The sequence below is a fragment of the Mauremys mutica genome, chromosome 11 (assembly GCF_020497125.1).
Source record: "Mauremys mutica isolate MM-2020 ecotype Southern chromosome 11, ASM2049712v1, whole genome shotgun sequence".
In the NCBI taxonomy this organism is placed as follows: domain Eukaryota; kingdom Metazoa; phylum Chordata; order Testudines; family Geoemydidae; genus Mauremys; species Mauremys mutica.
Window position 1 is genome coordinate 76,548,243 of NC_059082.1, and position 24,421 is coordinate 76,572,663.

The 24,421-nt window shown below is 42.7% G+C and overlaps 1 protein-coding gene across 26 annotated transcripts in view; it reads left to right on the forward strand.

Moving 5' to 3' along the window:
• Positions 1-24,421, forward strand: part of SDK1 (sidekick cell adhesion molecule 1) — a 664,468-nt gene that overhangs the window by 518,104 nt on the left and 121,943 nt on the right. For 24 of the 26 annotated variants that reach the window (XM_044979056.1, XM_044979053.1, XM_044979052.1 and 21 more), the window contains 6 exons: positions 8,469-8,584; positions 10,846-11,038; positions 13,839-13,937; positions 21,167-21,358; positions 22,916-23,037; positions 23,309-23,365. In XM_044979056.1, coding sequence (XP_044834991.1) covers positions 8,469-8,584; positions 10,846-11,038; positions 13,839-13,937; positions 21,167-21,358; positions 22,916-23,037; positions 23,309-23,365 — 779 coding nt within the window. The remainder of the gene's footprint in view (positions 1-8,468; positions 8,585-10,845; positions 11,039-13,838; positions 13,938-21,166; positions 21,359-22,915; positions 23,038-23,308; positions 23,366-24,421) is intronic. The other 2 variants (XM_044979062.1, XM_044979064.1) reach the window with 1 other exon arrangement.

The window sequence follows — 24,421 nt, forward strand, 5'->3', positions numbered from 1 at the left end:
GCAGTCCCTATGTTTTCGCTGTCCCAAGCAGTGCACCGAATTGCCGCCGCGGGTGGTGGGGGCAATCCGTGTGCCCTTAGGGCGGCAGGCGCATTTCCGCGGCAGCGGCACTTCGGTGGCAGCTTCTATGTTTAGAGTGCGGCTTCAGCTAAACATATTTAGCTGCCGCTGAATTGCCACCACCGCGGAAATGCGCCTGCTGCCCTAAAGGCACACGGACTGCCCCCGCCGACCGGCGGCAATTCGGTGCGCTGCTTGGGGCGGCGAAAACTGTAGAGCCGGCCCTGGTCTTGTAATACATAATATAGTTTAAAGATGAGCCTAAGAAACCTGCATCTATGCACCTTGCCCACCTCTCCACACACACACTAGTGATTTGGGTTGCACTGGCAAGAACCTGCCTGTCTGTGGATAGATAAAAAATACCTGAAATACCTGGCATTAGTTGAATGTGCCATGCAAATGAGTGCTGAGAGCAGATCAACACATTAATATTGAATTCCCCTCCATCTCATTGGCCACGTGAGCTGTGCCCTTACCCCTGAATGCATATGATTGGACTTTTATTAGTCTTTTTGGCATTTAGTAGCGGCAGCCCAAGAACCCATAGTTGACTATCAGCTGCTCAGAGCTCTTTTAAAATAACTCATGGCCAGTGTCTAAGAGAACGTAACTTGCAAGATGCCTGAAGACCTGAACTCTCACAGAAACTGAGTTATAATGTCAATGAGGTCCTTTGAGAGTTATTGGCAAAGCATGCAACATCCTGAGGCTTTGACTGTTTCAAAACCCCAAAAGTCTTTTCAGTGGGATATTCAGTATAACCCTTTGATACTGTATATATATGCCTTTCTTCATCAGGGTTTCTCCAGCTGTTCCTTACTTCTTTGATGTTATCTTTGACAGGGATTTGTGCCAATTTTCTGCACAGAGTAGCTGTTGCTCATTTGAACAGAGTCCTTCAAGACTTTTCATCACTGTATGAAAAGTTGAGGCTTCCAAGTATCTCTGCACAGAAGAGTTATTTCATATACATAAAAAGCCTTTTGGGGGGTGATGCAAGTAGTCTCCCTGGCTGTGTTTGGTCCAGGAGAGAGACAATTTTTCTTCCCTTCACTGTGGGGTCTAGCACGTCAATCTCATCAATTGTATTGACTTCTGAGGTGCTGTCCCTTTGAACAGCTCCTCCCAAAGTTAAATGCCAGTCCATGGATTTACATTAGCCTTCAAGTAACTTACATAGTAGATAGACATCACATTCCTCGCCCACTTTCATAGCCCTCGAGGGTCACCTTTGTGATGTGTCTGAGAGACTGTGGCTCCATACTGAGGAGAATTATACCTGAGTCTCCAGTGCTCAAAAGCTGCTGCCAGATCCCAAGGAGAAAGTTATAATTTCAATATACATCTGTCTGATTTTGTAAGGAAACAGTCTGTAACATTGATCCCATTTCATACCATTGTACTCAAGCTATTTCTCTAACAAGCGTGGCAATGAGAGAGAATTATTGTTGTTTTAAATACTTGGGAAGTGCTCAAATGCTATGGTCATAAGCGTAAGGGGGCAAAATAGGTTCCTAGGTGGCCTATTGTACTTAATCTGTAATATGGAAAGTGCCCTCCAGTTACAATAGGGCAAAACTCAAAACTATAAACACTCAAAACCTTCAGACATTATGGACACGAGCCATACTACCAGGCAAATTGACTCAAGATGTTCTTTTCAGAGGAGATCGGTGAGATTAGTAAAGACAGAGAGCCAGTGATAATACCAACAGGTTGAAGAACCATGCTTGCCCAGTACAACCCAGAACTACCGAACCCTGCTCTATTTTATTTTCTGCAAGAACTGAAGTACCAAAGGGACCAGGAGAAAAGGCCTCCATCCCAGAAAAAATGTGCCTTTATGACTCACTCTCAAAATAAAATTTGGGTACTTTACATTGCGTCAGGAAACAAATAGGTCTATTCTAAATGAGCCAACTGGAAGAAAAGAGAGGTCATTCATACTGGTCGTGAAACCTGAGGTTTAAGTTGTTCTCAGAGGAATTCTTTTTGACTGGAAAGTGTAGCACAAAAGAAAATGCATCTCTTAGAGTCATAGCATTTAGGCCAGAGGAGACCACCAGATCATCTAGTCTAACCTCCTGTGTATTCCAGGTGGTCAATGCCACCTGGCACCTACACACTAAGCCGAACAACCGAAATTGGAAGTATTCCATCAACACACCCTTCTCCCATGAGAGGGAAGAAGGAGAGAATGAAACCCACTGGCTAGTTCAGCAGCCCTCTTAGTATTCATGTTGTATGTAACAATTCAATCATCTTTCCTCCAACTGATAGCAGGAAAGTTCTGAGGGCCAGTCTTGTAGCCCAAAGTTCCAAGACATGGATACGTAGTCTGATCTCTTCTTTTTTGCTTTAGAAGCAGTGCAGTTTAGAGACATCCTCTGTTGGGTGTACCTGAGCCTATCATAAAGGTTAGGAACAGTTAAGTGAATGGTGCTTCTTGAACTCATGAGAGGTTGGAACCACCAGATTAGTGAATCCTTGATAGACATGATAGGGAGAGGCGGAAGAGCAAGATGAGTATTCTGATGATGTTTCCTCCTTAGCAATATGAAGGGAGTCACAAAGGAAATCTCGTTCCCTTTTCATTGAAAACTTGCCAGCAGGGCTGCCTTCTGTGTGTAGAAAATAGTCCCGAGGAAGAAATGTAGCTGCTATCCTTGAATCAAGAGTATCATCTCCAAGTGTTGGGTTATCTGTTAGTTAAAAAACAGATTTCTCCCTGTTATTCCTTTAGGCCAAGTGGTTGAAACAAAGAGCAAGAGACTTGCAGAGGGGAATCTGCTTAGAGCAACCAGTTGTCTACGGTCAGATTGTGAACTGCTGCTTTATGATTTATCAAGATGGGAGGGAACAAGGAGCTCACTTCCCCTTCATGCCCCTACACAGAAGAGGCACAGAATTAAAGCCCTGGATCTCAGGCCAGGTGCTTAGAGAGAAAATGCTTCATTCCCTAAGGGGGTGTATCAGCAGCTGCACAATAAGAATTGCACCTTTGAGGCAAAATGATTTCCAGAGCTCCCACTGGGGCTCCACAGTTTAGCACCTGAAACCACTGCATTAAAGGAACAACCAAATTCTCAGATAAAGAAAAATCTGTGAGCCTGCCTTATTGAGATGTGAAAGTTGGCGTCCTGAAAGTCAGGAGCTTGGGATCTTTCTGCATGCCTTTGTTGAAGATTTATATTTAAAACCGGTAGTCTGTCTGTCTTAATCGGTGTGAGATTTAAATGCCTGTTCACACATAGCTAGAGACATGGACATGTGTTCATCCTTAATTCCTTCTTATTCCCATAATCTTGTTGGCCAACCCCATTTAATGGCTTTTATCTACAGTGCCTCCATGACCTTTTCTGCTAAGAGTAGTTTTAGAATGTTTTACAATTCAAGCAGTTGAGTTCTAATACATTTTTAGCCAGATTAACTTTTACCTGAAGGAATATAAAGGTTGGTTCTGTCATACCAACTTTATGCTCTGAAATTCAGGGACATTTCAAAGGTGTCACACAGAGTTGGAGCTGTACTCCAATGTGAGATCTTCAGTATAATCACAAACATGACCAAAATTAGATTTTAAAAAATCCAACATGCAACTACATAAGGATTTCTTTGTAAATACTTGTTGAAAGGAATTGTTTTGTGTTCCTTGATAATAAGAAATATATAACATTAGTCACAGATCTGCCTAGCTAAATACTGTGTATAATTAGAGGTACCTTTGTTACCAATTTCAGCTCTTGCTACTTACTGATGATTTAATTTGGAGCATTGTTTGAGAGGTCAGCTATGATGTAAATGTAGCACAGCCCAAGTTCATGTTTTAATATACGCTTGTTCAGATAACCATGGAGGTCAACTTTAACTTCAGCTCATAAAGAGAGAATTTAGCATTATGCTTTGAAGTAAATTCAGGATTATATTGCTACATTTTAACTGATAAAAATTGATTGTATTATGCGTATGCAATTAAAATTAAGCTTATGCCCATTAGCCAGCCTGGTTTTCTCCATTTTTAAAATGAATTAATTAAGATGTAGATGTTGATTTTCTATAAAGAATTCTAAAGATAAATTATACCATAAATCATGATTTCCAGCATACCAAAGGTTTTATTTTTTTCTGGTCAAGTTTTTTTTTCCTCCATCATTTTTCTTCTTGTAATAGGTATTTTTGGACTAGAATGATTTATTCTAGTTTGAGAACATTCATAAAAAGAAATGAAAAAAAATTGGTTATCCACATTTCTAAAACTTTTGTAAACACTCCTAAGTGTTTGCTTGGGTTTCTTAGAAGTTTACTAGAGTGAGAATTATAAATGAAACCCTGTGTTTGTAGGGGCCAGGCTCCTTTTCTGTTAGTAAATTCTCAGTGCTGTAGCAAATGATAATTCTCACAAAGCAGATTTCCCAGTTCCTGAAAGGCCCTCTGAACTCAGGATGAAATCCTGACATCACTGAAATCAATGGCACTCGGATTTCACTGTTAAAGAAAAAGATGATGTCTAACAAAATCCAAAATAGGAATAAGCTCGCAATGTGGAGGATACAGAATATGTTTTACAACTTTTGTTGTTAGGAATGGCTTGATATTTAACTATCATGTATTCTGCATAACAATATTCAGTCACCTTTACATATATTCGTTGTACTCTATGAACAACAAACTATTCATAGAGGTATTCTCTGATTTATATGAATGAGTGTTAGAATTTCATTTTTCTGTAGGCAACCAAAAACATTCAGATTTTATACATACATATATAAACAGAGTGTGTGTGTGTGTGTGTGTGTGTGTGTGTGTGTGTGTGTGTGTGTGTGTGTACACATACATATACACCAATATAATGCCAATAAGATTGAAGTGTCAAAATTAATTAAGGAGAAGGAAGAAGGAAAAAGGGGAGAGGATGATGCTTGTTTTACCCCTCAAGTCAAAATACGATGCAGGAGGATATTATAATCCGTCAATGAGCTGTTCATAACTTTCTAACATCAAACTAAGGGTAAAAGATGTTTCAAACACTTTTCTCCTATAATAGGAAATCTGACAAATACATTATAAAAATAATAAAGAAATATATACAGGAAGGCAGGAATTTTAATTTTAAAAATAAGCTTTTCTAATGTAGGGTGACTAGATGTCCCGATTTTATATTTGGGCTCCTATTACCCACTACCCCCGTCCTGATTTTTCACACTTGCTATCTAGTCAGCCTATTCTAATGTGAGCCATCAAATATGCAAAACACTACACAGGAAAGCTATGAATAGGACTATACACACATCACAGGACTCCAGTGACATGACAGGTTTCATCAGAGTTTTTGATAAGAAGAGGTTTAAGTGTAACAGGGCGGGACTCACCAGTACAGCACCTCCTGCTGGTCGTCCTGGGAATTAGCTCTCAGTCCTTCCAGTCCACCTTCAGCTAGTGGTGTCATGCCTGCCATCACTGCTGTCGCCACTCTTTGGACCCACATCGCTCCCCAGACCACAACATCGTCTTCTGGGCACGGCCCTCCAGCTGTACCCTACTCTGCTTTCTCCCCCGCTTCCAAGGGGGAGGCCGACAGTCCTTAGTCCCACCACTTGCCTCAGTGGCCAACTGCACTCCAAGATCCAGCCCCTCACTTCAGGGGCAAACTGCACTCTGGATACTGGCCACTCTCATTGGCAAGTGGGGTGCAAGGGAAGGGGACCCAGGCCTGCTCGCTACTCTGGGTCCCAACCCGGGAACCTATAGCCAGCAGCTACCTACTGCCCTCCTCCAATCTGCTGCCTGTTTTCCCTGGACCACTTCCCCCGTAGCCCTAGCACCCTCTCAGCCCTTGTAGCAAGGCCCCAGCCTGGCAGTGGTCAGCCAGCAGCTCACCCTCACCCTCTGCTACCCCTGCCCAGCACTGCTCTGTCTAGGGTGCTTCTTCAGGTAGCCAGTCCTCTTCCCTTACCTTCCAGAGAGAGACTCCCCTCTGCTCTGCTGAGCAGCCCTTTATATATGGCCCTCGCCGGCCCTGATTGGCTGCTCCAGCAAGCCTTCCCCCCTTGAGGTGGGCTCAGTAAGCCCTTTCCTGATTACTGGATTCTGCTCAGCCTCCCTGGTGCTGCTGTTAACCCCTTCTTCTCCCTGTGTGGGGCAGCCGCCCCAGCACAATGAGGGATAATGTTTCCTAAGCAATGTATTATACAGCTGTCATGCTATCAAAACATTCTCATGAATCTCTAAACCAGAGGTGGGCAAACTGTGGCCCGCGGGACACATCCAGCCCATGGGACCCTCCTTCCTGGCCCCATAGCTCCTGGCCCAAGAGGCTAGCCCCTGGCCCCTCTCCTGCTGTTCCCCCTCCCCCGCAGCCTCAGCACACTGCACCGCTGGCACAACGCTCTGGGTGGTGGGCTGCGAGCTCCTGACCCGGTGCTCTGTGCTGTGCAGTGGCAACGGCGTGGCTGGCTCCAGCCAGGCAGCGTGGCTGTAGCGCCACCAGCCACTGGTGTTCCAGACAGCACGGTAAGGGGGCAGGGAGTGGGGGGTTGGATAGAGGCCATGGAAGTTCAAGGGGTGGTCGGTAGGTGAGGGGTGGATAGGAGTCAGGGTGGTTGGGGGAGGAGCAGGAGGTTGAATGGGGGAAGGGGTCCCAGAGGGGCAGTCAGGAATGAGAGGAGAGGTTGGATGGGGCGGTGGAGGGGCAGTCAGAGGTGGAGGTTTCAGGGGCAGTCAGGAGTCAGGGAGTGGGGGAGTGGATAGGGCAGGGGTCCCGGGGGGGGGCGGATAAGGGGTGGGGGCTGGGCCGTGACCTCCTCCCCTAACCAGCCCTCCGTACAATTTCCTAAACCCAATGCGGCCCTCGGGCCAAAAAGTTTGCCCGCCCCTGCTCTAAACCATAACAACTTTATATTGGCAAGAGATAACATTATAATCCTTATAATGCATACTGGGGATTCTAATATATGGTAGGAATAATGTTCTCCTTTCAGTGGTAATTTAGAACACCTCTGCATACATTCTGACCTCGACCTTGCTGATTATGTATAATCCATGAGTAATGACATCAGAAATCATTTTACGGGTATAGAATTCTGATGACATACAGTTACAGTGTAGACAGAAGGGCGAAAAAGGGTAGTAAACATGTAACCGAAATTTTAGGTCATATAGTCATCAAGGAATTTCAGTGACATAAGACTAAACAGAAGAGTGATGCTTGAGTAGTTTATAATGTCATTCCTGAAATGCTTGGTTTATACCCTAATTTTCCTTTGTAGGGCCCATCAGAGGAGGTCCTCAGCTTGTATAGATTTGTCATAGCTCCACTGGCTTCTATGCAGCTGGGACTGTGTATACCAGCTGAAGATCTGCTCCCTTATAGTTAGCTGATTGTGAGTTTTAGTAGTTTGGAGTGGGTCTGTTTCCACTAATGTTTTTTATCTCCACCAAGCATAGCTTCTGGTGAACAAATAATTGTTTGTGCTTTTTCAAACCTCCTGGTGGCTTGTCTTGCTTATGACGTGATTTTGAAAAGCAGGGAGCAACCACAACTCTCATTGGACTTAGTGGGAATTGGGGATATTTCTCAGACTCAGGTTATTAATTTTCACTAGAAAATTCCCATTTGAACATACTGAAAACAGTACTTTTAAAGCATCAAAAATAGTGGTGGAGAATTCCTCCCTTTATGGAATATAAAAAAACATGGCCACCAATGGATAGGTCTCTGAAAACATCTATTATTTGTGACATATATTATTTTTGCTAACTTTCAATGGGTTTGGGCACATCTTGGTTGATTATGCATGTATTGAATGAATAAATACCATAATAGGATGGAAAAAGCAAATGAGAAAAAAAATACTTTATTCCAGGGGATAATCTGTATTCCACAGGAGATTTCTTCATCATATATTTTTCAGAACAGTAAATGATATACAGAGGCAGTCACCGTATTATGATTCCTCAATTAGAATTCCTATATGTTCACATTATATCTTTGCTTGTCTACTTAGAGGGCTTGTTTGATTTTAAAGGGCTTAGGAAATTTCTTGGTGAAACCATTGATTGCCCTTACAGCCATGGATAATTGAAAGAGATGTATTCACCTATCATCATCTAAGCTTCTGTCTCGAGTCTCTAGGAGAAGCTCGTCAGTGGAATAATAAGCCACAAGAACTATTTCATCCCCTCCCTTTACCCATTAAAGGAATCTCCACTAGAAAATGAGAAATAACCCAATTACCTTTCTCTTTAAGTCACTGCTGGGCACCTAAATCATACATCCCTTTTCTCAGCACTGTTGTTATTTTCTGTGAATCATGAATGGCAACTAAAGGTTTCTAAATTCATCTCTTCTTCTCCTCCCCGTCATTCCACCCCACCCTCAATCTATTTTCCCTGCTGACTTTGAACAGTGCCTACAGCTCCACCACAGAATGTGCAAGCTGAAGCTGTGAACTCCACGACCATCCAGTTCCTATGGAATCCTCCACCACAGCAGTTTATCAATGGTATCAATCAGGGATACAAGGTAAACCAAAGTTTGGATCAAGGCAGTCTAACTTTCTTGGTATATAATTTTCCTTGGGCCAGATTGGAGAATTCCACGTATCTCCAGAGCCCTGCTGTATATCATCAGAGACAATGTCTTACATCAGAAGGAAGCTTATGTTAAACTAAGTGAGCTGTTGTCACTGCTAACATAACATCTGCTGACTACGTAAGCTCTCACTGAGGACAGGAACATTTGATCGGTTGCAAATCCCAATTCATTTGATGCTAGGGTAGAGATTTTCAAAGGCATAAATGGGAGTTAGGTGCCCAATAGCTTGGACAGTCAATGGGAATTGGGAGCATAAATGACCTTTGTGCCTTTGAAAGTCAACCCCTATATTTCTATGTACTCTAAGGCAAAATTCCCACTGACTTCAGTGGGGCCAGGATTTCACCCGAAATATTTTTTTTTCAGTTTCCCATATTTTAGATTTTATTTTTTGTTTCAATCAGAAGCACGTAACACACTTAATTCCAACTTTCAGTCCAGCAATTTTGGAGACTTTTCTTGCATAGCTATTTATGTAAATTGAAAATTCCTTAGCAACTGTATAAAATGACTAAAAGCCTGATATATACCTATCAACAGATAGGGTTTTGACAGTTTCAATAAAGTTTTCACTATTTGCTTGGATTTCTTTAATTCCATTAGATTGCAACATCTTTATAGTTCTTGCTTCTCCTGGGAATTCTGAATTGTATTATTTCGGGCATGGGGACAACATTTCTGCCACATTTACATCTACCACATAATTTTTTTCATGATTTATGAATTATTAGTTGAAGTCAGGTATCTTTTCTTTTCAAAAGGGTTCCACCGATTACATCTTTCCCTGGCACTTTATAGGTCTGTTTCTTAAAGAAACCTTTAAGGCACCTAAATATAAATGTCCTGATTTTCAAAGGTGCTGAGTACCCAAAAACCCAGTGAAGTCAGTGGGAGTCACAAGTGCTGAGTACCTATGTGAAAAAGGCTAATGCAGTCCTAGGATGCATCAGGAGAGGTATTTCCAGTAGAGACAGGGAAGAGTTATACAAGGCACTGGTGAGACCTCATCTGGAACACTGTGTTCAATTCTGGTCTCCTGTGTTTAAAAAAGATTAAGTCAATCTGGAACAGGTGCAGAGAAGGGCTACTAGGATAATCCAAAGGGTGGAAAACCTACTTTATGAGAGGAGACTCAAAGAGCTTGGCTTGTTGACCTTAACCAAAAGAAGTCTGAGGGGAGATAGGATTGCTCTCTACAGATATATCAGAAGGATAAATACCTGGGAGGGACAGGGGTTATTTAAGTGCCAATGTGGACACAAGAACATTGACCATTAACAAGTTTAGGCTTGAAATTAGGCAAAGGTTTCTAACCATCAGAGGAGGGAAGCTGTGGAACAGCGTTCCAAGGAGAGCAGTGGGGCAAAAAACCTAACTGGCTTCAAGACTGAGCTTGATAAATTTATGGAAGGGATGGTATGATGGTACTGCCTATGATGGCATGTGGTCCATCAGCGACTGCCAGTAGCAAAAATCCCCAACTGCCAGAGACAGGACACTAGATGGGGAGGGCTCTGAGTTATTACAGAGAATTCTTTCCCAGGTGTCTGCCTGGTGGGTCTTGCCCGCATGCTCAGCATCTAACTGATCACCATATTTGGGGTCAGGAAGGAATTTTCCTTTAGGTCAGATTGGCAGAGATACTGGGTGGTTTTCACCTTCCTCTGCGGCATGGCTCACTTGCAGGTTTAAACTAGTGCAAATGGTGAATTCTCTGTAACTTGAAGTCTTTAAACCATGGTTTGAGGACTTCAGAAACTCAGCCAGAGGTTATGGGTCTATTGCAGGAGTTGGTGTGTAAGGTTCTATGGCCTGTAATCTACAGGAGGTCAGATTTGATGATCACAATGGTCTCTTCTGACCTTCAAGTCTATGAGTCTATCAACAGGTTACTTAAGTGCTTAAATATGGATATAGTAACCTAACTTTTGGCACCCATCCTGGAAAAACTGTGGCTATTTATTTTTAAAATATGCTTTTTATTCTCTGTCAGGAGTTGATAGTAATGTACAAACCCATCCAGTGAATCCAGTAACAGGATTATCTCAAGTTGCACGATAGAGATTACAATTGTTTTCACTGTATTGTTTTTTGTAATTGGACTAACAAGGTCTTGGCAATGAAGTGTATTGCGAATAGAAACAACTTTTAATGAATGTTAATCTATATTTAAATTTTCTCTATTCCAGCTCCTGGCATGGCCAGTGGCTGCACCAGAGTCTGTGACTGTGGTCACCATTGCTCCTGATTTTCATGGAGTTCACAGTGGCTGCATTACCAACTTGAAGAAATTCACTGCTTATTACACATCAGTTCTATGTTTCACCACACCAGGGGATGGACCACAAAGCCCACCAGAGCTGCTGTGCACTCATGAAGATAGTGAGTATAGCGAAGTCCAGCCAGAAATCACCGGCAGTGCCTGAAAACAGTTCTGCTAAAGGTGATGGCCAAAATTTTCAAATCTTGATTCCTAAGATTAGGCTCCTAAATCCATATTTAGTCACATAAAAGAAAGTGACCTGATTTTCAGAGGTGCTGAGCACCTGTAGCACCCACTGAAATCAATGGGAACTGCAGTTGTTTGGCACTTTAGAAAATCAGGCCACTAGAAATTAAAATATTTAAATACCGAAATATGGATTTAGGAGCCTAAATTTAGGCACCAGATGTGAGGTTTTTTTGTCAGTAAGTACATTGAAAATGTAATTATTTATTTGCATGCTGTAAATGTTTTATACAAATATTTTATGTTCAAGTATTTGGAAGGTGAGTTCATTATTCTGATCCTGTCTGCCAAACCAGGCTCAAATCTGTACCAAGGGATGAAAATGAGTCTGGTAGTTCAGTGCAGAGATTATTTGCTGTGTCTCAAAACCCATACATTTGAGCCCAATTTGGTTTATGTGGAGGTGTCTATTCAAGAGAGGTTTAGAATTGATATGTCTGGAGGGGTGGGGGGGAATTGTTGCAGGTCAAGATTAAATTGCAGTGGCAAAGCTGTGTGAAGAAGGCTTGCACAATTGTCTGTCATCACTAATCTTAGCTCTGGGCAGTGCTTTTAATCCTCTTCCCCTCACTGAGCACTGTACTGACAGCCCTAAATTTAAAAGTAAGTTAGAAAAAACTGCTTAATGTATCCAGGTTAGCGAGTGGTTTTAGAAATATTGTTTTGTCTTAATAACTGTTGGTTAGTCATTGTTCCTGCAAAGAAGAGTCTAATCAAGAAGTAAGACTTCAAATGCTAGACCAGTTGTTCATGAGAGAATGTTGAAAGAACATAAAAGAAACAAGCTATTTATCCAGAGATTTTCTCATTCATAGTCCATCTCCTCCGGGGGCTAGGAAGTGTGATATCTCTGTGCTCAAAGAGCAGATTTCCTGCTGCTAGAACTTAAAAACATTAGCAGATCACTGAAACAGCATTATAACCATCAGGAATCTATGAGCCAATAATTTAACCTCGTATGTGTTTACTGAAGCATTAAAGCTGGAAGACAAGGCGGAAAGAACAGTTTTTGTTTTTGGCTAATACTGAATAGGCGGTATGACTTTTTAAAGACTCTTCAGAAAATAATTTCCTTGGAGTTGCAATGGCTAAAAGGAGACCTAGTGTTAGGATATTTGTACATACTGTACGATCTGTGCCTTCAGAGGACACACCAAATCCTTAATATGGCTCCAGGACTACAGCTTGGTTTATTTATGTGGATTTCATTTCATATTTCACTGGACACGTCTGCATGGTGAAAAAAGATGCAGACTTTAAATCTAAAGAGAACATGATCCTTCCAGACCTCTGCTCACAGTTGGGTTACTTTCTGCCTTTCTTTACAACGCTTGGTGATTCTGCAAAAGAATTTATTTGCTGATCAATTGTAGATCAAACATGAACTGACGTCCAATGAGACACAGTCTTTGGTGGCTTAATGTGACCCATGCCATCTTTTCAGAATTGTACAACAAAACTAAAATTGGATTGTAACTGCAGCAGCATATTGGATGGCAACTTTGTGGGTAGGGAGATCGAGGCTAGGGATATATATACCCACTCCTGAATACTGCATACTTACTATTGTTAAATATTCCTGAGATTCGTACCAGAGTAGCAGTTTTTTCTATAATGCTTTGACTGCTGGCTACTGGAGAACGGTCTCAGAGGTTTCCCTCTCTGGGACTGCACAATTGCAAATGCAGCTATAGCCAGCCTACTGGCAGGCTTTCTTTTTTCATAGTGGGAAGGGAATGAGAAACTGCACAAAAGTGAAGAGGAAATAAAATACAAATTTGTAGCCCAGAAATTGCCAACTGGTGTCAGCAGAGCTGGAGGACAGCATATTTGGGCAGGAATCCAGGTAACAAAAAGCACAGTGAATATAAAGTAAGCCAAAAGCTCCCTTTTCCAGTGCATCGATTGAAGAGAGAATAGCAAGTTGAATCAAAAATCAGTCAGGTTGTCTTCCTTGAAGATCAAAATTGAGGGAGGATGGTGTATTCTTGACAGTCATTCCACTTTATAGTCTCATTGCACACCAGGGAACTGAACATTTCAAGAACCCTTGAGCTACACCATAAAAATCCTTTAAAAGTTTCACAAAGTTGTATACACTTTACAGAAGACAGCTACCATTATACTGGAGATTTTTTAGAGCTGTTTTGCAAGAGTTTATCCAAGTGCTGATTGGATAACACTGATCTTCATTTGTGACATTAAAAGACCCTGCCCAAATGGGAATTCTGCTGATGCTGTTTCTGCAGATACAAGGCCTGAAAACTCAGTCCCTGCAAAGGCACAGGAAAAGGCTATGGTCTGCATGATATTGTTGAGGGAGAACAGCAAACACAGTTGTTTTTCAGGATCCAGCTAGCCTGATTGTTCTAATTAGGTTAGACCAAGAAGAGAGACAGAGAACAAGGTGTGTGTAAATCTCCTGCTGCCTCTTTTTTAGTTCTCTGCACAGTGAGGATGAGGACTGGATAAAATAATGTATGTGATGATAGCCAGATTGATTCTTAACACCTTGCATTCCCCCTCTCCCCTGCAGCTCTTACAGATGTCTCCTGCTGGTTTCCACTGGCCCTGGCTCAGTGTTTTATTTCTTCAGTGCTAACCTTGCTGCATGAATCATATCCAAAGTAAATGGGGATCTCCTGTTAACAGATTTCCCTTTCTGATTGCCAGAGCCAGGAGCTGTGGGACACCTGAGTTTCACTGAGATTCTGGACACGTCTCTCAAGGTCAGCTGGCAGGAACCTGTAGAGAAAAATGGCATAATTACAGGCAAGTATCAGATGTTATCCTTTAAAATAAGGTATTGGAATGTATTGCTGCAATGAAAAAAATGGCTGGATAATAGAACATTTAGAGAGAGCTGCCAACCAAGAATGCACGCTTCCCACTTTCTCTTTAGGGTAATTGAAATGTCAACTAGGACATGTTACAAAAGGCACAGGTCCTGTTACCACCAGTCCATGATTGTGGCCACTGAAAATTGTGGGCACTCTGTATTAGAAATCAACTCCCCACAGAGTCTTCAAGCTTGTTAAATCTCCCGCCGGTTCCACCTGTGTTAATAGATTTCTGAAACTCTTTGAGCCTCTGTTTGACCCTTGGTGCTAAGGATCAGGACCTCCTGATGCTGAATTTACAGCTGGGAAATCCTGATTGGCAGTGCTAAGAGGTTACAATTAAGACGAAATAACAAGTTAGCAGAGTCCTTCACACTCTGATCAAGCAGTCTGGCTAAGGGTCATTTGACAGAAAGACTTGAACATTATTGCTAAATATAGAATATATTATAACAGCACAGATTTCATACTCACATGCTACTTCACCCTTTCCTGCTATATAGCCATATACTGTACGTCAACTTGGTTGGGACAGCAGCCACTCATTTTTCAGTCAAGGAGAATATATACCTGGGGAAGTTCATGCGACTTATCCACATCGGTAATATTGTCATCAAATGGAAAGCCTTAGAGAAAACAAACCGTGTGGAGGACGGCAGGTCTGTTTCTCAAAGGAGTATGAATTTTCAAAAGTTGGCTTCATTCCAGTTTTGAAAAAAGCCTGAAAATTTCAAAATTCTCCTGTGACAGGGTATATAAACCCTACAGTCGCATGGAAGGGGATAAGGCTGCTTTGGGCGGGAGCGGCCCTGCTGCTCCGCAGTGACAAATTATGCCAGGGCTGGAGCAGGAGTTAAAAGGAGGGGGCTCCACTCAGAAGGGGGCAACCCTGGGAAAGGAACAGGATGTTGAGCTTTTCCAGTCTCAAAAAGAGGGCGGAAAGCCCATAGAGCCTCTGCCCTTTCTGAAGGAGGTGCGGCTCTCTTGAGCTAACAGGGGGGAAAGACTGAGACTTGCACTGAAGACCCAGTAAATGCTGAAGGAGACTGTAATGCTCCCAGGGCCCTGTGAAGTAGGGGAGGCCCATATCCTGAAGGGAGCTGCCTACAAGGCTTTTCCCTGTTCTTTTCCTTCATACCTTTACTTGACCTTGTTTGCTTACTGCAGGCTGTTTTGTTGTTTCTCCTGAGAGGGGAGGAGACAGCCAAGAGGCTTTGTCCAGCGGGTTGAATGCTGGCCCGCTAAAAGGACATACCCTTGCTGCACCCGGTGGGGTGCAGGTAATTGGACTTTCACCATGTGCTCCCCACAGAGCTCCTAAAAGGGGCACTATATCATGGACAGATTCATGACATCTCCACAAAGGAATTGTTTTTAAAACATTGTTTGGGTCAATGAAACATTTTGTTTTGACACAATTGCAACATTTCGTTTCCATTTCAAGTTTTTTTTATAATTTTGTATTATATTGAGCATGCATACCACCTTCTGATGGCTCTGAACAGAGGTAGCTCTTCTGAAGTGTTGCTCAGAGAAATCATGCCTTGATCTCAGTGGTCTTGGGGCAAAAACTGATGGTTGCAGAAAGCAGATCTGTATCCGTTCGATAAATCTGGCCAAAATCTTCAAACCTGGGTGCCTAAAATTAGGCACCTGAATCCACATTTAAACACCCAAATAAGTGCCCTGGTATTCAGAGCTGCTAAGCGCAATCAGCTCCCACTGAAGTCAATGGGGACTGTAGATAGGTTTGACACATGTCGGGTTTTCAACATGTCGGGTTTGTCGGGTCAAAAAAAGGACCCTTGCAGTTCCAGTCGGTACTGCTGACAGGGCCGTTAAAAGTCCAGTTGGTGGCACAGCGGGGGCCCGGGGCTAAGGCAGGCTCCCTGCCTGCCCTAGCTCCTCGCGACTCCCGGAAGCAGTCCCTGCAGCCTCTCAATGCATGGGCAGCCAGGGAGGCTCTGTATGCTGATCCCTCCCTGAGGGATGGCTCTGCAGCTCCCATTGGCCAGGAACCACGAGCAATAGGAGCTGCGGGGGCAGCACCTGTGGGTATGAGGGCAGCGCACAGAGCCAGGACCTTGCACCCCAAACACTCTCCCACATCCCAACCCCCTACCCCAGCCCAGAGTTCCCTCCCGCACCCTAACTCCCTCCCAGAGCCTGCACCCCCCAACCACTCAACACCCTGCCCCAGCCCCCTCCTTCACCCCAAACCCCTCATCCCTGGCCCCACCCCAGCGCCCATGCCCCCAGCCAGAGTCCTCACCCTGCCCCAGCCCAGATCCCTCTCCCGCACCCTGAACCCCTCATCCCCTACCCCACCCCAGAGCCCTCACCTCCATCCCGCACCCCAGCCCCCTGTCCGAGCCCAGTGAATGTGAGTGAGGGTGGGGGAGTGAGCAACAGAGGGAGGGGTGATGGAGCGAGCAGGAGCGGGGCCTTGGGGAAGGGGTGGGGGAGGGTGTTCGGTTTTGTGCGATTGGAAAGTTGGCAACCCTAGCTGTCGGGTCTCAGCACATCTTAATAGAAGGGCACTTATTTAGGAAACTAAATATGGGTTTAGATCAGCAGTGGCTCCAGGCACCAGCGCTCCAAGCACGTGCCTGGGGCGGCAAGCCGTGGGGGAGCGCCCTCCCGGTCCCTGCGAGGGCGGCAGTCAGGCAGCCTTTGGCGGCTTGCCTGCGGGACGTCCTCCGGTCCCACAGATTCGGTGGCAATTTGGCAGTGGGTAAGGCGAAGCCGCGGAACCGGCAGACCTCCCGCAGGCAAGCCACTGAAGGCTGCCTGACTGCCGTGCTTGGGTCGGCAAAAAAGCTAGAGCCGCCCTGGTTTAGATGCTTAACTTTAGGCACTCATATTTGAAAATTTTGGACCATGACATTCATTGAGGATAAACTTTAAAGATAAATATTTTCTCCAATATTTACCAGTTACATGTATTCAGTTGTATACATGAATTCAAGTGAAGTATAAAAATTAAATGTGTAATGAAACACATTAGCCATATCATTTTCAGCTGTAATCTCCTTACCTCTCATAAGGCTCAGCCACTTTCACCAGTTTGAGTAGCTATGTTCAGTTTATCTAATTGTTCCAGTACTCTGGAGTGGATATGAGATTCTTCTTTAGTTCCTGTCATAAATGCTTCTGTAATAGTGGGGATTATTTCAAACAGCTGCCCTATTCTATCCCAGAGGTGAGTGCATTTTGGTATTGGGACAGGGGAGTGATTCCTGGTTGTATCTTTACTAATCCGATGTAGCCTGTCATTTATTTTGCTGCCATCACTGTAATATCTAGCATAACATACTAACTATGTGAAGTTTGTAAAGCATTCTGGGTTCCTTTGGGGTGAAAGGTGCTATACAAATATAAGATAATATTATTATTACTATTGAACGGTTTCAGTGTTGCTTTGACAATTCCCTCCAAATTAACACTGCAATTAGCAATCTGCCCTCTGCATAGCAGATCACAATACATTTGCTACTTCAGAACTGCTCTGCTGGAAACAAGCTGCCATCCCCCAGAATGATTTGGAAACCTGATGGAGCGAGATGATGGGCTGTTTCATATACAGGGTAAATTGTTTTAGAAGAAAAGAACTGGGAAAAAAAAGCACTATTGTTTATGAGGAAATACAGGCAGGAAAAAACATGCCAGCCAAGGTTTATAACTTCCCCTTTTAGTGGTGTGCATTGTGTTAAGGCTGGGAGAAAGGGATGGCAAAACCATTCATTTCCCTGAATAGCTCAAGGCCTTTATACAGTGCTGCTTGGAGATGTAAGAGTGCTTAGAAAGCCACTGCTTCATCACTTCTGCTCATTGATATCATTTACTATGGCTCCCTTTTAATTCTAGTGCATGGGATGAGAGGAAAACACAGGGGGCATTGCAAGGTAGGCAGCCAGCCTGCTCTGCTAAACTGCCCATTGCTCTCATTGTAAATTTCAGTATCTTCCTTTCTCCCTCAGTAAACTCTGATTTATGAGAGCCTGGATGTAGATGGACAGTTTGTGATTGGATGTACTGGTCTCTTGTAGAGAATTTACTCCAGATCAACAGAAAATTATTTCTGAAACTCCTCTGGTCGTTAGTTTTGGTTAGGCAGCAGTTTAGGGAGAAGGTGTAGTGCCAAAGCATGAGGAAAACTCTGTGTTATCTTTTGTCTTCTCACTTACACTCAAACCAGATGAAACAATTGCTGCCCAGGCCCATTGGACTCCACTGCCCACATCCCTGGCATAGATTATGTCTGTAAAACAGAGAGGGCATTTTTTCCAGCCACAAGTCCCAAAGTTCTGCCCATCTGTCAGTCACTGGTGCTTAAGTGCTGTGTCTTTTGGATACTGTTTTTGGAGTTTCTTTCCTTCATTGCTGTGTGTGTTTGTTTTTATCTTGCCTGGTTTCACTAGGCTTTATTTGTGTGTGTGTGTATGTAATTTGATTTGTGTTTTTATATGGATAGACTCTAATCATTTTATTATTGGAATTGCTGCCTCTGTTTCTGCTCTAGATTGACATTGTAAATGATACATCTTGGTGTATTTTTCCTGGAGACTCTCTTTTCAGTAAATAAAAGCATCAATAGCACATGCCTGATATGCAGCAAAACTAGATCTCTTTCCAAATACAGTATGGCTTTGGAGTAGTGATGGGCAACCCATAATATGTACAGAGGTGAACCCTCAAAATTTGGTGATTAGCCAAAGCTGCTCCTAAACATACTACATCAGCAGAGGAAAGTTCACATTGTTTAACTTAGGACAGGATATTGTCACTTGTCCTTTGGGCACAGATGGATAGGAAAAACATTGCAAATACCTTATTTATCTTTTAGTTTAAAAAAAAATCTTCAAACGTTTTATTTTGTTTGTGCATTATGGGTGAAATTCTCCCTTCCCCACACACAGCCTCAATAATCAGGGTGCTAAGCAGGACTGGAGAAAATATCAGCCCTCTCCACAAATCATGGGCAGATTATAGGTCTGCAGTGCAACTCCTGTCTGACCACTACCCCAGCTGTGAACTGCCCTTTGGCAGCTTCTGGGCTAAGAGTGGCTACTGATTGTGTGTCCCCATGCAGGCGTTTTGATCGCAAGATCCTGCATAAGTGCAGTTTTCCTGGTTCATCTCCCAACCCGCCCCCCACCCCCCCATATTGGTCTACTTGGACAGCACAGAGTGCTCTCCTCTGAGGTGTGCAAGGGATGAAAAGGTTCCCTGTGAGCTCACACTGCCCATAACCCCACCACTGGGCAGCAAAGAGTGGGGAGAGCCTTGCTCTTACTCTGTTGTTGCTGTGACCTTCACCCTTTATTAATAGGTCAATAGACCCATTTTTCAAAGTCTGCATACTCATCGACTTGAAGGTCAGAAGGGACCATCATGATCATCTAGTCTGATCTCCTGCGCATTGCCAGCCACAGAACCACACCCACCCACTACTGCTCTTAATGATTTTTTTTTCATTAACCATCTGTGCTATACAAAGTATGATCTCTCTGGGAAATAATACTGCTCGCTTCATGAACGTTAATGAAACCCCGCAACACTTCTGAGATATAAGTAGATTATTATCATTCCCATTTTACTGATGGGGGAAACTCAGGCACTGAGTGTTTCAATCGCTGATCCAGGGTTAGCATTCAGGAATTCCTGGTTCCCTCTCCAGTATCTAATTTGCTAGATCATGTTGCTTCTCTGAAGTAAACACTTCTGATTAAAATCACTGCACATTGTTATTTCAACTTGTACGTATTCGTCACTTATGTTGTTATCACTGAAAACAATGTGAGTTGTCCGAGTTCAGCACTGGGAGATGTTGAGGAAGGCACGTGGTTGGAAGGCCCGCCTTTCCCTCACCAGTGTGTGCCCAGTACAGTCAGAGGAGTTCCTTTCTTATACTCATTTGAATCACATCCGTTTCCTTTGATTTCGAGAGCTGCATGTATTTTTTTTGCCCTGAGCCAAATCACAGGGGCTGACACAGTAAGGTTCAAATGGGCTCAAGGGAGAATAAAGTTGTGATAGGTGTAGGAAGGGGCAGAGCAAACAAAGAGAATGAGGAGGAGAACAAACACATTCAGAGACAAAATTGAACAAATCAGGCTGTAGAAACTTTAGGAAGTTCCTGGAAGGCAAATAGATATAAAAGAGATAAGAAGGAAAATATTTAACAGGCTGGTTCCAATAGAAGAATGAGGTGGAGGGTCAGGCTTTGTAGGGATTAGGATGATAGGTCGGCTACACTAGGTTTTAAAAGACAGGATAACGATTCACCTTGCTAAAAAGTCTGTGCAGCAGGAAGATATGGGGAGTAGAGGTTTTTCTGTTTCTGTAAGAGTCCCACCGTGTTCCTGCAAGATCATTATCATCTGATTTGTAAGTATTTCTAGATCCTCAACCTAGGAAAGGAGTCACCCTGGTAGCTGCGCATAGATTTTTCACTGAATTTTATAACTACTTGCTGGTGAGAAGAGCTTGAATTTTTCAGTGTCTCTTCCTATTTATTTTTTAGAGTTCATAAATTGAAATCCCACCCTTCAGAGAAAGATTATTTCTGGGGTTCCTCAACCTTTTTATTGTGTATGCTGTAAAAGGTACACAGCATACACCTTTTACAGCATAAAAGGTTGATTTTTGATTGATTTAGAGTTAAAGAAATATTAAAATGTCTCAAAATTACACATTGTATGTCACAGACACACTTACTAAAAAAGTTTCATGATAAGTGTATTTGGCAACCAAAGTTTTAGATGAAAATTTTAATTTTTAGTAGGCCTGTCAAGCGAACAGGCCTACTTGTTCTGATAGAAGGCTCTTCCATGTAGACCACCTCTCTTCTCCTTTGCAATTTCATGGTCACATGATATCCCAGTGACATCCACAATAATTTCTCATGTGGAAAAGTAGTATTGGAAAAGTACTTAAGTATTTATTTTTAATTGGCCTTAATGCATTAAGTGTGTTTTCCTTTCTGTAAAAAGGTATCCATGCTGGAGGAGAGCCAGCAACATGACCCTCAGCTAACTCTCCACCGTCCACCAGCAGCAAGTGTTCCACCACATTTGTGAACTTTGGATTATCATGCACAGGAAGACAAAGAACACACCATTGTTACAACTCCTTGACTTCTGTGTAATTGTTTTCTAGGCTACCAGATCTCCTGGGAGGTGTACAGCAGGAATGAATCTCGTCTGGCTCGCACTCTAGCCAACACAACCCTTGAATACAAAATCACTGGGCTGTCGTCTCTCACGACCTACACTATTGAGGTGGCAGCTATGACTACAAAAGGCACTGGGTTGGTCACCTCCTCTACCATTTCCTCTGGAGTGCCCCCAGGTTGGTAAAACTACAGAGAATGACCCAAAGTATACTGACTCCTGTGTGCGGCTGCATTCCAGGAAACACTGGTTTCCTGAGTACGGTAATAATAACGCTTTTATTTCTAACGACGAAGGCATAGTACAACATAATTAAAAAAGAATAGAAGGGATGGAAGAATGAGAGGGAAAGGTAGTAAAATAGATACTTATTATAGTATCTTTCTGCATTTATAAAGTAACATCAGATATGGGGTGAGCAGTGACCGTTATTAAAAAAATCCAAAAAACCCACAACTCTGGGGGCAAGGGAGTTTAGATGCTTTTTAAAAACAAAGAAAGATTTTTCTATTTGTAAGGATTAGAACTGCAGTGCACTTGGACAGCAAGATATTTGTGTGATACAAATAAAAAAATATTTACAGAAGTGGAGAGTGCTGGCATGCGAGAGATCTTGTAGAAGAAGTAGTTCCACATCCTAGAGCCAGGGCCGGCTCCAGGCACCAGCCCGGCAAGCAAGCTGCTTATGCTTGGCTGATCATGGGATTTCTCTACAGAGACCTCTCTGTCCTATACTCCCATTTCTTCTGCCTAAAGAGTCACTCCCACCTAACTTATATCCAGCATGTAGTTAACAAACCGGATCTGCCACACTGAGTCAGCAGATACTGGTCAACATTTCTCTGCAAAGTTCCAACACCTACTAAGAAATCTTGCTACCCTATTCCAAGAACCTTCCATCTCATAGACTCGTAGACATTAAGGTCAGAAGGGACCATCATGATTATCTAGTCTGACCTCCTGCACCTTGCAGGCTGCAGAACCTCACGCACCCACTCCTGTAATAGACCCCCTAACTTCTGGCTGAGTTACTGAAGTCCTCAGATCTTGATTTAAAGACTTCAAGTTACAGAGAGTCCGCCATTTACTCTAGTTCAAACCAGCAAGTGCCCCATGTCCCACAGCGCAGAGAAAGACAGAGATCTTGTGGGTTTTTTGTCTGTCTGACCCAGGGAAAAATTCCTTCCTGACACCAAATATGGTGATCAGTTAGACCCTGAGCATGTGACCAAGACCCAACAGTCAGACACCAGGACATCACTCTCTTGCTATCAATTTATATATTAAACCTCTATACATTTTATGAGGTAGGTAAATATTATCTCCATTTTATAGATGGGGAACTGAAGCATAGAGAGTTTAAGTGATTTCCTTGAGGTCACACAGCAATTTGCTAGCAGAGCTGGGAATGGAGCCCAGATTTACAGACCACCTTAACCACTAGACCATGCCTCTTTTTCTTATGTAACTTTTGTGGTGCAATATTAATCTAGATTCTAGGGTCCTCAAGACAGGGATATGTCATTTTATTAGTCTGTAAAATGCCATGCATACATATGGTGTAGTATAAATAATAATATAATTATATATGTCCGTGCAAAATTAAATTTGCTCTATTATAAGTGATATACTGTACTACTTGCTGAAATATTGAATGTCTACTTATTAATCTGCCTACTTGTACCCTAAATCCCAAAGTATTTCTACCCTTTTTAATTTGTTTTAATTTCTACAGAACTCCCGGGTGCCCCATCTAATCTGGTTATTTCTAACATCAGTCCTCGCTCTGCCACGCTTCAGTTCCGGCCTGGATATGATGGGAAAACCTCCATCTCCAAGTGGATAGTAGAGGGGCAGGTATGTACATGACAGAAATCTGTTGAGGTTTCTGATCAGTAATAGATCATCTGAATCTTCCACTGCTACTCAAATCACATTTTTGATCAGCTTCAGATACAAGGTCTTGAACAAGTGACCACTGGACTGATTGTTTTGGTGATGTTTGGTTTCTTGGGAGAGAAAGTAGAGGTTAAAACCCAAGAGAATTCAGAAGCGTTAGCCAAGAAATGGCAATGGAACAACCAGGGAGAGAAAGGGGTCATCTGTATGTTTTAATTTTTGTGCACAGGAAGAACAAAACGATCAACAAAGGAAACTCAGGAGCAAACTGAAGGTTTCTTGTATGGTAAATATCTTAAGACCCACACATAATATATATCTGAGGAGTCTCATTCTTTGAATAATTCAGATGGACCTATGTAAGAAGCTTTGTATGTATTTTCAGGAAAACGTAAGATGAAACCTAAACTAAGCGTCAGAGGGGTGTTAGTCTGGATCTGTAAAAAGCAACAGAGTCCTGTGGCACCTTATAGACTAACAGAAGTACTGGAGCATGAGCTTTCGTGGGTGAATACCCACTTCGTCAGATGCAGTGGGTATTCACTCACGAAAGCTCATGCTCCAATACTTCTGTTAGTCTATAAGGTGCCACAGGACTCTTTGTCGCTAAACTAAGCAAACTCTGTTTGAAGTCCAACATCTTTGAAAAATTTTAGTAATGGAAACCTGATTTCAGATTCCTTTAGGTGAGTTTACAGACCAAGTACTATACCTGGGGTATTAGTTCATAGGCTACAAAGGGTAAGAACAGGATGAATTGCTTTATATAGCAAATGTCCAAACATTAATGAGGTTGTGTTATCATGTAATGAAATATGCCTGTGTTTCCTATCCAGGTCTTTAGATATGTATAGGGTGAATTCTCTCCCTCATTAGTTTTAAACAATATTCCTCCTGGTTTCTATCATTATGCCTTGGAGGAAATGTACGTATCTCAGTTCTCCTGACAGATGAGTTGTGCTGCTTCTTTTCTGCCCACGAATCTTTATAAATAATATAATCTGTTTTTAAAACCAAATGTTGGCTTTCTTCAATCAGTGTCACCACTTTAGATATGTTGATACAATTCATTCACTTGGTAATGAGATCATTGTGAACTAATTGGTACATTTTGATCCATTGACATACACTTTATTGCATATTACAAAGTGAAATGGTGAAACCTACAATCTGATGGTTTGGCACATTCTGGAACACCACAAGGATGTTGCTGGGAACTTGTTAATTTGTGAGCTATGTTGGATCACAAAACACCATTGAAATAAAATGAATCTCAAAGTATTAAAACAGCTTCATAACAATTAAGGGTAAAACCCTCTCCTCCGCATCCATGGAGGGTCTC